Source organism: Protomyctophum parallelum (genome assembly GCF_964188405.1).
Source record: "Protomyctophum parallelum genome assembly, chromosome: 17".
NCBI classification, from domain to species: Eukaryota; Metazoa; Chordata; class Actinopteri; order Myctophiformes; family Myctophidae; genus Protomyctophum; species Protomyctophum parallelum.
This window is the reverse complement of record NC_139719.1, coordinates 22631844-22648162: the sequence shown is the minus strand read 5'-3', so window position 1 is coordinate 22648162 and position 16319 is coordinate 22631844. Positions and strand designations below refer to the sequence as shown.

General features: G+C 42.9%; 1 protein-coding gene across 1 annotated transcript in view; it reads left to right on the top strand.

The window, feature by feature from the left end:
* The window catches only part of LOC310874652 (uncharacterized protein), a gene marked incomplete at both ends in the record, with an annotated part of 51328 nt that overhangs the window by 26542 nt on the left and 8467 nt on the right, over window positions 1-16319 (top strand). Inside the window, 2 exons of the mRNA XM_083787513.1 lie at window positions 9862-9963; window positions 10826-10924. Of these exons, the coding sequence (XP_083643639.1) occupies window positions 9862-9963; window positions 10826-10924 (201 nt within the window). The remainder of the gene's footprint in view (window positions 1-9861; window positions 9964-10825; window positions 10925-16319) is intronic.

Below are 16319 nucleotides of genomic sequence, written 5' to 3'. Positions count from 1 at the left end.
TAAAAGTAGATCATGTACATGCTCACAATGCGTTCTGACTAAGTTACTAGAACTCTAGTACTACTGGTTCACTTTGACCCTATATACTGTTGACCCTAGTACTGAGAGTTTACTAAGTACTATGACCCTAGTACTGTTGGTTTACTAAGTACTATGACCCTATAGTACTGTCAGTTTACTAAGTACTATGACCCTATAGTACTGTCAGTTTACTAAGTACTATGACCCTATAGTACTGTCAGTTTACTAAGTACTATGACCCTATAGTACTGTTGGTTTACTAAGTACTATGACCCTATAGTACTGTCAGTTTACTAAGTACTATGACCCTATAGTACTGTCAGTTTACTAAGTACTATGACCCTATAGTACTGTTGGTTTACTAAGTACTATGACCCTATTACTGTCAGTTTACTAAGTACTATGACCCTATTACGGTCAGTTTACTAAGTACTATGACCCTATAGTACTGTCAGTTTACTAAGTACTATGACCCTATAGTACTGTCAGTTTACTAAGTACTATGACCCTATAGTACTGTCAGTTTACTAAGTACTATGACCCTATAGTACTGTCAGTTTACTAAGTACTATGACCCTATAGTACTGTCAGTTTACTAAGTACTATGACCCTATAGTACTGTCAGTTTACTAAGTACTATGACCCTAGTACTGTCAGTTTACTAAGTACTATGACCCTAGCACTGTCAGTTTACTAAGTACTATGACCCTATAGTACTGTTGGTTTACTAAGTACTATGACCCTATAGTACTGTCAGTTTACTAACGTACTATGACCCTATAGTACTGTCAGTTTACTAACTCTGACCCTAGTATTACCTGGCTGGTACAATAGAAAACCTGCAGTGCAAGTGTTCTCCAAGGACCAGGGTTGGGAACAACTGCTGTACTGTATACAGCTGCTGTACCGTATACAGCTGTACCTGCTGTACAGTATACAGCTGTAACTGCTGTACCGTATACAGCTGTACCTGCTGTACAGTATACAGCAATGTCTCTCACCTGGTGTAACACGGACGCCCGATTATGCAACGACCTTGAAGTCAGCACACAATATTTTGTGCACGCACTGTTCCTTTGTCGAAGTTCTCTCCTTTTGTCCGTGACTCTTATCGGAACATCTCTTGACCTACCTCTGAGTCCTCAACCCACGGCTTGAGAAACATTATACTGAACTCGTTACATACTGGCATCTGTATACTGCCATCATACCTGCGGGCTATACAGTAGCGGACAATTAGCAGACAATAGCCTGTACTGATTCATGACCTGCTTTTTACAAAGTGTTTTGCTGAAGAATCGTTCATCGCTTACCAGTTGCTTTTGTGTGGTGTTTGTGGCGGACATGTCCAGTTGTTCCGCTGGAGGTTGTATACTTGTGGTTGTAGCGTTGTACTAAGCAGCTCCTTTGATGTGAATATGGATAACTATATATGAAGCAGCTAAATGTTTTAGTTTTTATCCATGTGTAATCTTCATTAAAATGTTGGGTTAGTGAGATTTTAGTTGTTTAAATAAGTGCACAATAGATATATATTCTGATATTATGAGGAGCGGAGTGGATCAGGGGTAGAGTGGCCGGATGGGAAAACCGTGAGGTTCCCAGTTCGATTCCGGGCTCCCCCAGAGTTAGTGTCGAAGTGACCTTGAGCATGACTCTGAACCCCTAATTGCTCCCGATGAGCAGGTTGGTGCCTTGCATGGTTTCCTCCACCATCGGTGTATGAATGTGTGTGAATAGGTGAATGCAATGCACAATCTTTGTAAAGCGATTTGGTTAAAACACAATATAAATTCATTGATAAACTCATTGATATAGAGTGTTTATAGAGTCATTGATATATAAGTTGTAGCCTTCCACGGCTACAACTTAAACCATGTGAGTGACTACCACTTAACCACAAACTTCACAACGCTCGTTCTGACTTGAAAACAAACAAACACATTTTCAAAATGATTTTGAAAATAGCAACTTGAACTTTTAGATCTGCTATAGTTTTGAAAATGTTGCAATTCATTGTTGCATTTTCACTTGCTGAAAATAGAGATGTCAGGGTTATAAACTGGTTAACCCATTTTGGGCGGGAACCCCTTTTGGGTGTTAAAACATTATAAACATTATGTTTATAAACATTTTAAACATTATGTTATAATTTAGCTATTGAAAAATAGCAGATCTACAACCTCATAGCGTGCCACAACACTCTGCCATTACCAAGCACCTGTTGTATCTCTTTGTATTAACTGTGTGCTGTGTGCACTAGCCTTTCTATTCAGATAATCTGAATAGATATTCGCCACAATAGATTTCCCATTGTGTTTCAATTCAAGTCCACTTAATTGGTCAGTAATATAATTGTACTCTCCCTTTCAGGGCAGCGTGCTATGGTAATCCTTAGTCTTTCCAGAGCAGTAATCGAATTCTCTCCCTTTCAGGGCAGCGTGCTATGGTAATCCTTAGTCTTTCCAGAGCAGTAATCGAATTCTCTCCCTTTCAGGGCAGCCTGCTACAGTAATCCTTAGTCTTTCCAGAGCAGTAATCGAATTCTCTCCCTTTCAGGGCAGCGTGCTATGGTAATCCTTAGCCTTTCCAGAGCAGTAATCGAATACTTTCCCTTTCAGGGCAGCGTGCTATGGTAATCCTTAGTCTTTCCAGAGAAGTAATACTCTCCCTTTCAGGACAGCCTGCTACGGTAATCCTTAGTCTTTCCAGAGCAGTAATGGAATACTCTCCCTTTCAGGGCAGCCTGCTACAGTAATCGTTAGTCTTGCGTAGCCAGAAGACCAGTGATCTCGGCCTGCAGATACATCTGGTGACATCTTACAACCGGGTGGAGAATAAAAATAATTAAAAAATGCATGGCATATCCAATGCAAAGACTTGAGGGTGGTCCTTCATACTGGAATATTTATATTTTTGAGTGATGCAACCACTCCAAGCAACAGCAATGTCCATGTTCACCTATACACATATGTGACGTTAACCTACCTATGTGACTATGAGTACCAGTATGACTATGAGTACCAGTAGGGGCGCTGTTGTGCCAGAAACAGAGAGAGAGAGAGATAGTGCTGCACTGTTGCCTGCTAATGAGAGAGAGAGAGAGACACAGAGAGAGAGAGAGAAAGAGAGAGTGAGTAGGGGGGGAGAGGGGAGTTGCACCACTCAGTTCACACGGGTGTGATTTTTTATCAGTTTATTTTATAACCCTGACCATTTGATTACTGAGAGGATGTCAATCCTGCAACACATTCCACATCATGGTCATGGCATGACGTTGACGTAAAATCCACACTCAACAACAGAAGGTTTAATTAGTAGATCGATCTGCCGCTGATGGGTGATCGGCCGATTTCCCCTCAAAATGACTCGATCAGCAATTTACCCGATCTGGAGAAACCAATCTTTTATACCATTTAAGGGGTATAAAATCTGATATACAGATAGTATAATATTGTTTTGCATGTTTGTTACAGGACTAAACATTCTCCCCGTCCTCCCCACATAATAATTGGAAATATTCAAAAGTTCCCCTTACGCACAAGATCAGTATCGTATCGGCCGATCATGAGAAAAGCGACCTGTGATCGGGATCTGTCCCAAAAAACCTGATCGATGCTTTTCCATTCGTGACCTCCATTCGTTCACCTTCACCCTGGCCAACGTAATGAACGTATTCTCACTACCATGACGGTAAACGGGTGACTTCTTGTGGTGGATTTGACCAAACCGCAAACGTTTGACTGGACGTTTGATGGCACATGATTGACTATAGGGGGGATTTGTGTTACGATTATCTCCCTATCGGGACATATCTCTGAGCTAGGTTTATTGACCATTTCTGCAGATATTCGCCTATAGACGAATCCACCTATAGGCCCTGGGCGCGGCCATAGCTGCGGTGTACCATTAAGAGCAGCTTCACCGCAGCACTGATTAGCTACACCTGGCCTACAGGGCACTGCTCCATGGATTCCTCTATAATGGAGGTCGTCCAATGATCCGTGGGCCGGCGGTTCGAATCCCGGCTCCGCCTGTCCACATGCCGAAGTGTCCTTGGGCAAGACACTGAACCCTACATTGCTTCCATTGGTTGCCACCATGGAAGTGAGGAAGTGAGGATGCTGGTGTCAACTGTTCGCCGCTTTACCTCCCAATGTATGAATGTATGCGCTTTGAGTTGAGCACTTGGAAAAAAGTGCTATAAAAATGTCATTCATTATAAGGACTATAGCCCTAAACAGGCATGCCAGGTTGAAAGTTTAAAACCAGGAAAAGACAACACTTATGCCACATCACGATATTATGATAAAAAATGTCAGACCTCACATCGCGATATCGATATTGTAGAAAACTCCACCCTACTCTCAGCTATAGAGAAGTATTCTAGCTGGTAAAGGGAGGCTGGCTATATGTTGTGTGTGCTGTGCACTCCTACAAATTATAATATTGATTTATTGCCCAGACCTACGGTACAGTATGTATATTATAATGCTATCAAACAGAGGGACATAGGCTACTGTATTGTACTGACCAGAGGACTATTCTACATTCAGTGGTCGAACGACACATCTTATCCACTTTCATGCCTGCTCTGAGGCTGCTATCAGTTGCATTCCTACAGTGTGTGTGTGTGTGTGTGTGTGTGTGTGTGTGTGTGTGTGTGTGTGTGTGTGTGTGTGTGTGTGTGTGTGTGTGTGTGTGTGTGTGTGTGTGCGTGCGTGCGTGCACGTTGTGCACTTGTAGTCACTTAACGGCTTTCACATACAAGGCAAGCACTCTAAAGCGTAGTCAGTATAGTGACTGTCTCTCTCTCACGCTCTCTCTCTCCCTCCCTCTCTGTCTCTCTCTCACGCTCTCTCTCTCTCCCTCCCTCTCTCCCTCTCTGTCCTTCTCTAATTACTGCTAGATCAGCAGTCTGACTTGAAGTTGTGTTCTACACTGTGCAGACCTTAATGCTGTGCACCAGCTACTCATCTTTGGTACATGGTATATATTCACTGACTGAAGGTTCTAAAGTAAAGGTCAGGAGGTCAAAGAAATCAGCACAGTTTGTTTCGAAAATCTGCCCGGGTTTGTAACAGTGTTGATTTTTTTGTGAAGATGGACAGGAACGAGGGAGAAAGAGAAGGGCCCTGTTTTGCTAGAAAAATAAATTATTATTATCTGTTATACGTATACATCACTGCTGTTTCCCTCTCCTGTAATGTCTGTGCTAACCCGGGGTTCTTAAAAAAAAAAAAAAAAAAAAAAAAGATTGTTCACAAAAAAAGAAGGGGAGAGACACGCAGCACAGGACGTCATGAACGGGACTCGAACACAGTCAGGCCAGAGCTTGTGGCATGCGCCATGGACCACTTGGCCAGCGGGCGCCCCAACAGTGTGGATTTTGACAGGAGCAAATTTTTAGTCTTTTGAATAAAATTCCATTTAGTTTTGGTCATGTTATAGTCATCTCAACAGTTTTTGTCTGTAGCCTAGTTTTAGTCGAATAAATATAATACGATTTTACTCGACTACCGAAGCCAAAAAAGTTTGAAAACCCCTGCGTATGGTGATAAATATTGTCGAGACGATACAATCTCCAGTTGATATTCACACATTCTATGATTCGCAGTTCTATAATGTTAATTTATACTTCTGTAGATCGACGGTTTTGTTCGGCAAAAATAATACGTAATTTTGGTCTAAATGGTCTATTACTCCTTTTTCTTTTAGTTGTTGTTACGTTGTGGGTGGTTGTACTGTTCAGTAAGTTGAAAAATAACCATAAAGAAACGCATTGAAAAAATATTGTGATATTATATTTTTCCATATCGCCAACCCATACTCTCCTGCAGCAACCTACAGGGGATTCCCTCTAAGCCGGGGAAGATATTAGACTCCTCTGAGCCACTCTGCTGCTAGCTATACATGTTGTACTGTACAACAAATTCCAAATGCTGGTAATCCAGCTAGTAGTCCTTGGGTTATTTTATGTGCCATATGCTGCCACAGGGGCTAAAGACAGACATATTTAAATGGCCATACTATATAGTGAATCTGATATACTGTACAGCAATTTGCAAAACTGGGTAGCACAGCATATCTTTGACCCGTTCCACAGTAATTGTGTGTGTGTGTGTGTGTGTGTGTGTGTGTGTGTGTGTGTGTGTGTGTGTGTGTGTGTGTGTGTGTGTGTGTGTGTGTGTGTGTGTGCTTCTGCTTGTCCGGTAAGCCCTCTGGCCTCAGTGCTGACACCGATAACATAACCTCAGTTTGCACGTGTGTGAGTTTTCCTCCCTGCGTGTGTGGAAGAGAGAGAGAGGGCATGTTTGTGCGTTGTGCTGTCTACTCTCTGCCTAACGCCATGGCGAGCGTGTGCGTGGGCTTCTGTCTGTGTGTCGTTTTGGCTCACATGTCTGCCTCTTTGTTTGTGTGTGTGTGTGTGTGAGAGTGACAGACTGTGCATGCGTTCACACCTCAGATTATCTCCATTCAGTAAGTGGAAGTGAGCTCAGCAGCAGCATTAGATACTAATCTGCCTACAATAACAAACAGCAACACCACAGTAGCGCTACAGTATGACCGCAGCAACTCTTTCTGAGCCACAGCATCAACAAGGAGAAAAATGTCACTTGTCAGCTCTTGATGCACTCAGCCTCTATCTTAACTGGATGTTATCCTGGTGTAAAAGAGTCATGAGCTGAAATAGCTGTACCAGCTCCACATCAGACCCATGGAATGAAGCCCCTGGCTCTAGGCACAGCAGACTTCTCTTCCTTGGCTTTGTCCAGTGCGCTACATACTAATTCCTACACGGGTTGTGTTTATAACCATGCCACAGGGTTAGGGTTAGGTTTAGGTATAGTTTTACTGAGGTTAAGGTTAGGGTTAGGGTTAGGTTTAGGCTGTCAATCACAGCGACTGGCCACTCACAGCGCGTCGACTGCACAACCCGTGTAGGCTTTGGTATGTCACGTCCAGTTCCTTCACAGGTGTTGCAGATGATACTATTTACGATCTGTGTAGCCTTGTTGAAACGGAGCTTTTAGTGTACAGTAGTTTTAAAACTTTAATTTCAAGCACCCCCGTAACTCTCCGAGTCACAGACCCGTAGGCCTACGGGGGCCATTTGGAACTCACTCAAGGACACTGCTAAAGTGTTTCCAGTGAGCCAACATGCACAATATCCGCACCCTGACTTTGTTTGACCAGAATGGAACAGAGCCTTCGTTAGTATCATCGGTAACACCTGTGAAGGAAGTAGGGAAGTTCTTTCCAAAATGGTGTGTGTGCATATAGAGCCCATTCTCTTTCCCTTGGTGAACGATTAGAAAATCCTTTTTCATCAGAGCAGGCTTGGCTTTTGAGGGCTTCAATGGAGGATTTCTCAGGTACAAGTGTGAACATGCTGTACTAATGTAGCCTGGAAACCAGACAAATCTGGGTGAGATTGGTCTGGCACTCCTCAGTTTGAATTACATTTAGTTTCGCTCACCCCAGAGTTGTGGGTGACCAATCAGAGCCCACTGTTCAAAGTGAGACTTTTTTGCTGCGACGTTGGAATCTGTTTGTAAACCGCCCCTTGGAAATAAATCTTCCACACCGAAGTTCCAGACTAATATCTACGCAGTGATATTAGTCTGGCCATGCCAGGCTAGTAATAATGCATAATAGTACATAATGCTGAACTAATGCAAAAATTGTATTGCAACTATGCCAGCATACTGTACAGATTCTGCTTTTCAAGGACATAGTAGTGTACATGTTTTAGCTCTGATACTTTACCAAACTTGCATCTATCCATGATGTCCACATGTCTAATCAGTCCCTGGTTAGACATACAGAATGAAAATCAGTTGGGTATTGATTGATTGATTGATCATTTTATTAGACAATAAAATGCATACAGTACAGGGGTACAGTCAAGCACAAATGGTCCAAAAGGATAGCACAGAAGAAAGACCTTGCAGTCTTGTTTCCATTCGGGTCCCAATACATTCATTCAAAACACAACAATGACATCAGCAATGATATATCTCAAATATAAATCTGGGTAGGCCTACATGTTGGAATAGAGGGGATAAAGAGGTGGGGCAATCACATTCTCTCCCTTTGACCTGATGACAGTGACAGATGAATTTTCAGACCTTTTTTAAAGGAATCCAGTGATTTGCTTGTTTTGAGGGAAGGGGGGGAGGGTATTCCTCACATGAGTGGCAGTACTGTGGAAGGTGGATTTACTATTTGTTCTAAAACTGGGTGGCACCAGATCATTATTCACACTCCCTCTAGTGTTATGTCTGTGTGAATTGCTCACCTTTTTAGGTAATCAGTCAGGCAACTATAGGCGCTAAGGTCATGGATGGCAGAACTGTATTTACAATCTTGAATGTTAGTCCCATTTTCAGTTGCTTGACTCTGTCTTCTACCCTGAGCCAACCTATGCTATCAAATTGCGTTAAAGGTGGGTCATGGGCCCTAGGCCTAGAAGGAGTCGGATTAGTTTGTTTTGGGAGGTCTGGAGCTTAGTTTTCTGTGACATTGAGATGTTAGATAACCAGGCAGCATACTGCATAGTCAAATAAGGGCTGAATAAGAGCTAGTGTCCTGACTCCTGAGAGCTCTCTTATTAAAAAAGGAGGAGATTCTGCACAAGAATTTTGTCCTTTGGTTTACTCTTTTGATCGCTCTTGTTGCCATGCCTTCACCTGACAGTTTATTGTCCAGGATACAATCCAGATATGTAACCTCTTCTTTGCTAGAGATTACCATGTCATCAACTCTGACTCTAAAATCATTTACATTTACCCTACTAAGGGAATGGTTGTACCCAAAAAGAATAGATTCTGTTTTACCAAGTGAGAGTTTGTTATCAGTAAGCCAAGTTCGGATTTCAGTAAGTTCTGAGCTGAGTGCCTCCTCAACCTGCCGGATATCAGCAGTGCTGAGTCGTCTGCAAACAGGAACATTTTGCAATTACAGGCGGCACTCATGTCGTTAATGTATAATAGGAATAGTAACAGCCCTAGTATGCTTCCTTGGGGGAACCCCACGGTTCACTGGGAGGGGGGAGGACGTGGTTCCATTCATGTCAACCATTTGTTCTCTTCCCTCAAGGTAGGATTTCATCCAGCGTACTGATGTACTATCAAATCCTATCGCCTATGGCAGCATCCCATGGGTACTAGCTTAGTAGCTTCAGCTATTTGGCCATTATAACTGGCCAGCCACACCTTGTTCTATATGCCTAATGCCAAATGGGCTAGTTATAGAAATCCTGTCAAACCTACAATATATAATACCTTGGCTTGAAACTGTCTGGAAGGAAGCAGGCTAGGCTATTCTGTTGGTGAGGAGGACGTTGGATGTTAGCCAATGAAGCAAAAGTAATCTGCAAAGATTGTTTTGAAAGCTTCCAGTAGCAGCTTTCCATGATTAAAAATGCTGACAATGTCCCAAGTGCTGAAAGCCTGTGCTCTGCAAGTCTGCACACAAAAAAAATAAGTAAACAGTGCCCCTTTTTGTGTCAATTACAGTCTAGAGAACTGTTGATATTTAAGACAATATTCTTTTTGTAATTAGAAAAGAAATCACTCGTGTGAACTGTGAAGTGATCATACATCATCATACATCTCATCGTCACATTCCGTGCTCAGCCACTCAAATCATCACATTCCATGGTACACACAGACACACAAAGCTGGGCATAGGAGGTGGGCCGAGGGACTAGTGCACTTCAAAAATATGATCATATATACGTTGGCCTCAATATTCATTTTAACGTATATATTTTCTCCGGATGCTAACAGTTCTCTCTCTCTCTCTCTCTCTCTCTCTCTCTCTGTGTTCCTGCAGACAGATATAAATGCCAGCTACCTGCGAGCGGCGAGGGCGGGTAACCTGGAGAAAGCGCTGGACTACCTTAAGACTGGGGTGGACATCAATATCTGCAACCAGGTAACTGCCTGCCAAAGCTCTACAACCAGAGATGACAGGAGATAGTGCTGTCATCTCTGTCCTAGATAATGTAATGCAAAATCATGTTGTAGCCTACAACTTTTTTATTTTTTATTATTATTATATATATATTTTTAGAAAGAATGTAATATGTATATACAATCAATGCATTCATATTTTGAATGGCAGTCTTCGTTTTCTCTGTGTAAGTGGTAGATTTAGACGGCATTTTCATTGAATCACAACTTTGTTTTGATTTGATCATGAACACAAATTGAACCTTTTTAAGATAATACTGTCCTTGTCAGAAACATCTAGAATAGAATTGAACCTTGGACCATGGGAATACAGTAGATATAATACATAGCAATACCAAGGACTAGCTTTAGATTATTATTACAGGCTTGAAACACTTAGGCCCTATTTTATACACGTTGGGGCGTCGGTAGCAAAGTGTACTATATAGGCTTTGAAGTCTGACAGTGTCGCGAGTTCGAAATCCTGAGCAGCGGATTTACTGAAATAAAGGCAGAAAAGTTCCCGGAAAATAAATAAATGATGACAATATAAAAATAGGGACACCAGGCTGAAAGTGGTTAACATCATACAGTATGTCCTACTTAACGCTCTGTTTATTTTTTTCCGTCTGCTTCTCTCCCTATACATCTCTTTCTCTCTGTGTCTGTGTCTGTGTCTGTGTCTGTGTCTGTGTCTGTGTCTGTGTCTGTGTCTCTGTCTCTGTCTCTGTCTCTGTCTCTGTCTCTGTCTCTGTCTCTGTCTCTGTCTCTGTCTCTGTCTCTGTCTCTCTCTCTCTCTCTCTCTCTCTCTCTCTCTCTCTCTCTCTCTCTCTCTCTCTCTGTAGAATGGTCTGAATGCTCTCCATCTTGCCTCCAAGGAGGGCCATGTTGAAGTGGTGGTAGAACTCATTAAGCAGGGAGCCAATGTGGACGCAGCGACCAAGGTATGTCCTCCCGCCCACAAACTATACTGTTGATTTGGGCCAATGACAGCAAAGGGCTGTTTCCTCTTCTAATTATGACGTGTGATACACGCTCTGGCACACACCGATGCATAAATGCATAATGTGTATGCTGTACGGACCACGTGTGAACACCTGCCAGTGACTGCTGTACATTCCTTGTTAACTGCTGACAGTGTTCACGCACGCACGCACGCACGCACACACGCACGCACGCACGCGCGCAGAGTTTAGCTGCTTCAGCAGCTCACCAACCTGACAGTGCCAAAGCAGCACTAAAGTGAATGAATATAGCTATGAACTAGTACAGTGGGCTGATTTAGAAGGAAGCAAACGCACTGCCAGGTGTCCCACAGAAAACAGAGTTTACTCTAGAAACATCTCTTGGCAGGATGGGAAGACATCTGGAACCAGAATCTGTAGGATTAGTAGCAAAACATGTGCCTCCTGGTGGCGCTATAATGGTCCAATGTGAAAAGGGTCTTCCTCGGCCTAGTGCGTGCAGAGTTTCACGGAAATCAAACGCTGTGTTCCTGATTTGAGGCATTTTGTTCAAAACTAGCCACTCCTGCAAACTTTAGATGCCAATCTTAGCCAATCAGGATAGAACATGAAAAGTTGGACAGAGCTGTCTTGATCACAGCTTGACTATAGTGATAATGTGTACCAATTTGCGTGATCTTTGAACAAAATGTGTAGGAGTAATACCGGTATCCAAAAAAACGTGTTTTGCAAAACTGCCTCCTGGTGGCACTAGTGCACTGATCAGTCCGACGGTGTCAGAGACTAGCTGTCCACAGACAGACAGACAAACACACACACACACGAGGACGGACTGACTGGCAGGGGCCACACCTTCGGCACTAGAGAGCTGTGCTTAGTAGAGTTGCAAATCTCTAAAGAAATAAAGAGTAGTCCTTCATGTGTTTACCAGTTGAAAGCCTGTGCTCTGCACAGCACATAGAGTAATCATCGTCTTGCTCCTGGGATGTCCCGATCACATCACCCAGAACATGTTATTTTGCAGTCCAGCATGCTCATTCGGCAAAGTTCCCCATGTCCAAGCATTGGACTCGAGTAAAATAACACTTCCAAATTGTGTCTTCATGCATATAAAAGGTTATGTAATTTCAAGACGGAATAACAAATACTTCCCAAAAACATTGAAAGTGACAATTAAAGGGGAATTAATAGGCTGATTGTCATATTTCAGTCTATGTCTACTCAGGCTTTTGTGAACACCCAGGACAGGTTTTTTGTTGCTCAGTTCAGTTTTTAGATATTTGATATTAATTTTATCTGACACACCCCCTTCCTATACAAACCCGTTGTAACTTCAAACTCCATTTTAACCATGATACTGTAGATACACCTAACGCACAAAAAAACGATAAAATGAAATATCCCTTTTAAGTGTGCTAAAAACATGGCAGACTGTGTAATACTGACTTTAGTACAAGCTAAACAGATGCAACTAATTAATAACGGGTGTGTTACATTTAGCACATTGACACATGCACATGTTGACTACTGTGATTCTGGACACTCCTAAATATAACACATACACATACACATACACTGACTACACGCACATACTGTACACATTCCTACACTGTCTTCAGAAAGAAAGAAAGAAAGAAAGAAAGAAAGAAAGAAAGAAAGAAAGAAAGAAGAACAAAGAACAAAGAACAAAAGGAAGACAGATAGAAAGCAGAATGTAAAAAAATGGTTGTCTGAATAGTTTGCAAAGCCACTGCACATGTACAGTACAGTACAGTACAGTACATTCCTGTGACGTATGAGCTATGTACCGGTATGTATTTCCAAGAAGCGAGGTGGGTTTCTCTGTGGCAGTCAGCCATGACATTCTACGCCAACTTGAGAACGGCACGTAACAGGGGCCAGCGCACTAGAAGTAACACGTAACAGGGGCCAGCGCACTAGAAGCCAACATTCATGCCAGTAAATTATTATTGAATTGAAAGGGAGAGTGAAAGGGAGGGAGAGAGAGAATTATAGGGAAGAGAAGTTAGAGGAAAGGTTTTCCAGACACACTTTCAAGATCCTGAGTGTTAATTGAACTCACTCAATCATTTAACCACGTTCAACCCGGTGCCCCCTATTTAGGGGCACCGTAATTTATGTGCAGACATTTTCAACGAGGAGAATAGCGGATCTCCAAGCTCACAATGTGTCACATCGAGACATCGTGGTGAGCTTGTAGACCGGCTATTATCCGCTATCCGTTGTGTGACACAGTATACTAACGTATTATGGGACTTGAGTGGTTAAAATGAATGCTCAGGATTTCACAGAGTACATAAAATACAGACAAGGGGAGAGAGAGAGAAAGAGAGAGAGAGCTCAGCATTTAGCAATTAGAATAGATGGCAGCGTCGGCGAAAGAGCACTATAGTTGAGAGTGAGACGCCGAGACAGGGTGTGTTGGTGTACTGTAGATGGACAGAGACAGGGTGTGTTGGTGTACTGTAAATGGACAGAGACAGGGTGTGTTGGTGTACTGTAGATGGACAGAGACAGGGTGTGTTGGTGTACTGTAGATGGACAGAGACAGGGTGTGTTGGTGTACTGTAGATGGACAGAGACAGGGTGTGTTGGTGTACTGTAGATGGACAGAGACAGGGTGTGTTGGTGTACTGTAGATGGACAGAGAGGGCCTGATTCTTCAAAAACGAAATGCGCCAGAGTGTAACGGTGGCGGAAACAGATATCGTATTTATCCGTCCGATCAAGCTACGTTGAGATGACGTGTTATTCAGAGAGTGGTGTGTAACACAGGTGCGCTGGCGTATCGCAGGTGTATGTCATACTGAATTCAGCTGGTGCAAAGTGATCGGAAAAGCACCCGACAACCTCATTTGCATTGATCCACGCCCAATTTCATACCATAAAAGGCTTCAAGCATGACTCAGCAAACAGCAGTTTGTCTGAGATCCGCCCGTCAAAAAAAGAAAAAAGGCTTTGCAGACATAGCGGCTTCACAAATTAGGCCTAAAATAAAAATGATTGCTGGAAAGAAATCACAGCCGCGGTCACTGCTATGAATATAGCCCGCACTCTATTAATTTAATAATTCTACACATGTAGGAGCAGGACAGGCTTTTATGTTATGTCGTTTTTGCACCATTGTATTACCACTGTAGGCTACTATATATGTACAAACTGACATCAATCCATCAAAGGACACCAAAGGAAATTAAAATATTTCCAAGCTTACAACGGTGCGTGCTCCGCTGAAGCAATATAATTATAATTTATTTAATTAAGTTCGGGACCAAGGCGGGTGCTCAGTGCTCACTCACACCTTTGCAGAGGTAAAACATATCCGATATTTAAAATATCGGATATATGTCAAATTGTCAATGCAAAAGTCGTCTTTTGAGAGAGAGCTAGAGAGAGAGAGAGAGAGGGAGGGGGGCATGGGCCCTCGACACTGGTTTGCGCGATAAAGAACAGTAGCCTATACATTCATAAGTGAATAATTATAGGCCTACCTCGTAGGCCTGGGATCCTCTTGTCTGAAGAAATATACATTATTATAAATTAAAAATAAATAAGTCTGTCCGTCATGTTTGTGAACAAGTGCGAGTGGAGGTGAGCTGGCTTAAAAATATGATATGACTGGCCGACTTTCAAACACGCTGACGCCATTCATTAGGCTAATGTGGTCTTCTATTTTTTATATAGGGCTAATTAGCCCTATTCATTTTCCAATGTGAATCGGATCGGCAGCACGCTGCTGTCTGCCCCCCCCTTCCCACACACACACACACACACACACACACACACCCACACACACACACACACACACACACACCGACAGTGAACTCAAGGAGCTCCGTAACAAAACAATTTCAATAGGCCTGCCGCCTACTGCAGGCATTACTACACTAAACAATGTTGGATTCGTACTGTGCAGAATACAGATAAGCCTATGTTCTGATTATAATTGTGAGTTTGTTTTTTAACATGCAGCGCGAGTCCGCGAGAGCCGATCTACAAGCTCACAACCGTTGCACTTCGAGTAGAAGGCTGCCAAGTGAGCAGCCCCAATCGCGCATGATAGAAATATCCTAATGCATGCATTTAGGCATACAAGTGCACTCTGCTTTTATATATATATATATATATATAGGCTATCATTTTTGTATGTGCTGATCGACCAATATGTTGGGGACACATGCCTACATATTTTATCTGAGATTTGGGAACAATTTATTGATTCAGCATGAAGACTAAAGCCTTCTGAATAAATCTATACACAAGTGTATGCTTGCGTAGATTTCTCCTCCACCTAAAGAGGTCCCGTAGGATTTGGCGGAGTTTCCGAACAACCTACGTGAGCGTCAAGTTCACGGCCATTTCCATGAATTCCAAATTAATGTGGGAAATCCACGTAAATGCCTTTCCGCTGATATATTGACGTGACGTTAGCGGAAACGCGTTGAAGAATCAGGCCCAGGGTGTGTTGGTGTACTGTAGATGGACAGAGACAGGGTGTGTTGGTGTACTGTAGATGGACAGGGACAGGGTGTGTTGGTGTACTGTAGATGGACAGAGACAGGGTGTGTTGGTGTACTGTAGATGGACAGAGACAGGGTGTGTTGGTGTACTGTAGATGGACAGAGACAGGGTGTGTTGGTGTACTGTAGATGGACAGAGACAGGGTGTGTTGGTGTACTGTAGATGGACAGAGACAGGGTGTGTTGGTGTACTGCAGATGGACAGAGACAGGGTGTGTTGGTGTACTGTAGATGGACAGAGACAGGGTGTGTTGGTGTACTGTAGATGGACAGAGACAGGGTGTGTTGGTGTACTGCAGATGGACAGAGACAGGGTGTGTTGGTGTACTGTAGATGGACAGAGACAGGGTGTGTTGGTGTACTGTAGATGGACAGAGACAGGGTGTGTTGGTGTACTGTAGATGGACAGAGACAGGGTGTGTTGGTGTACTGTAGATGGACAGAGACAGGGTGTGTTGGTGTACTGTAGATGGACAGAGACAGGGTGTGTTGGTGTACTGTAGATGGACAGAGGAGAAGGGGGGGGGGCTGAGGAATGAATGGAAGCAGGATACCGATGCAGAAACCTTGTATCTTCATATTTCAACTTGTCGTGCCCGTAAACGAATGCCCTACTTCATCATACAAGGGAGTCGCACGCCGCGAAAGTAGTGAAAATAGCCGACCTATACAGTATACAAGCTCACAGCGCGTCTGTTCGGCTATATTCACTGTTCGGCTATATTTTATAAACAAATAATAGGTAATAATAATAATAATAATAATAATAAAGGAACGGTATTTGGACATACATGGTTTCCACCCGATAGCAGTGATATAATGTATCCTGGAGG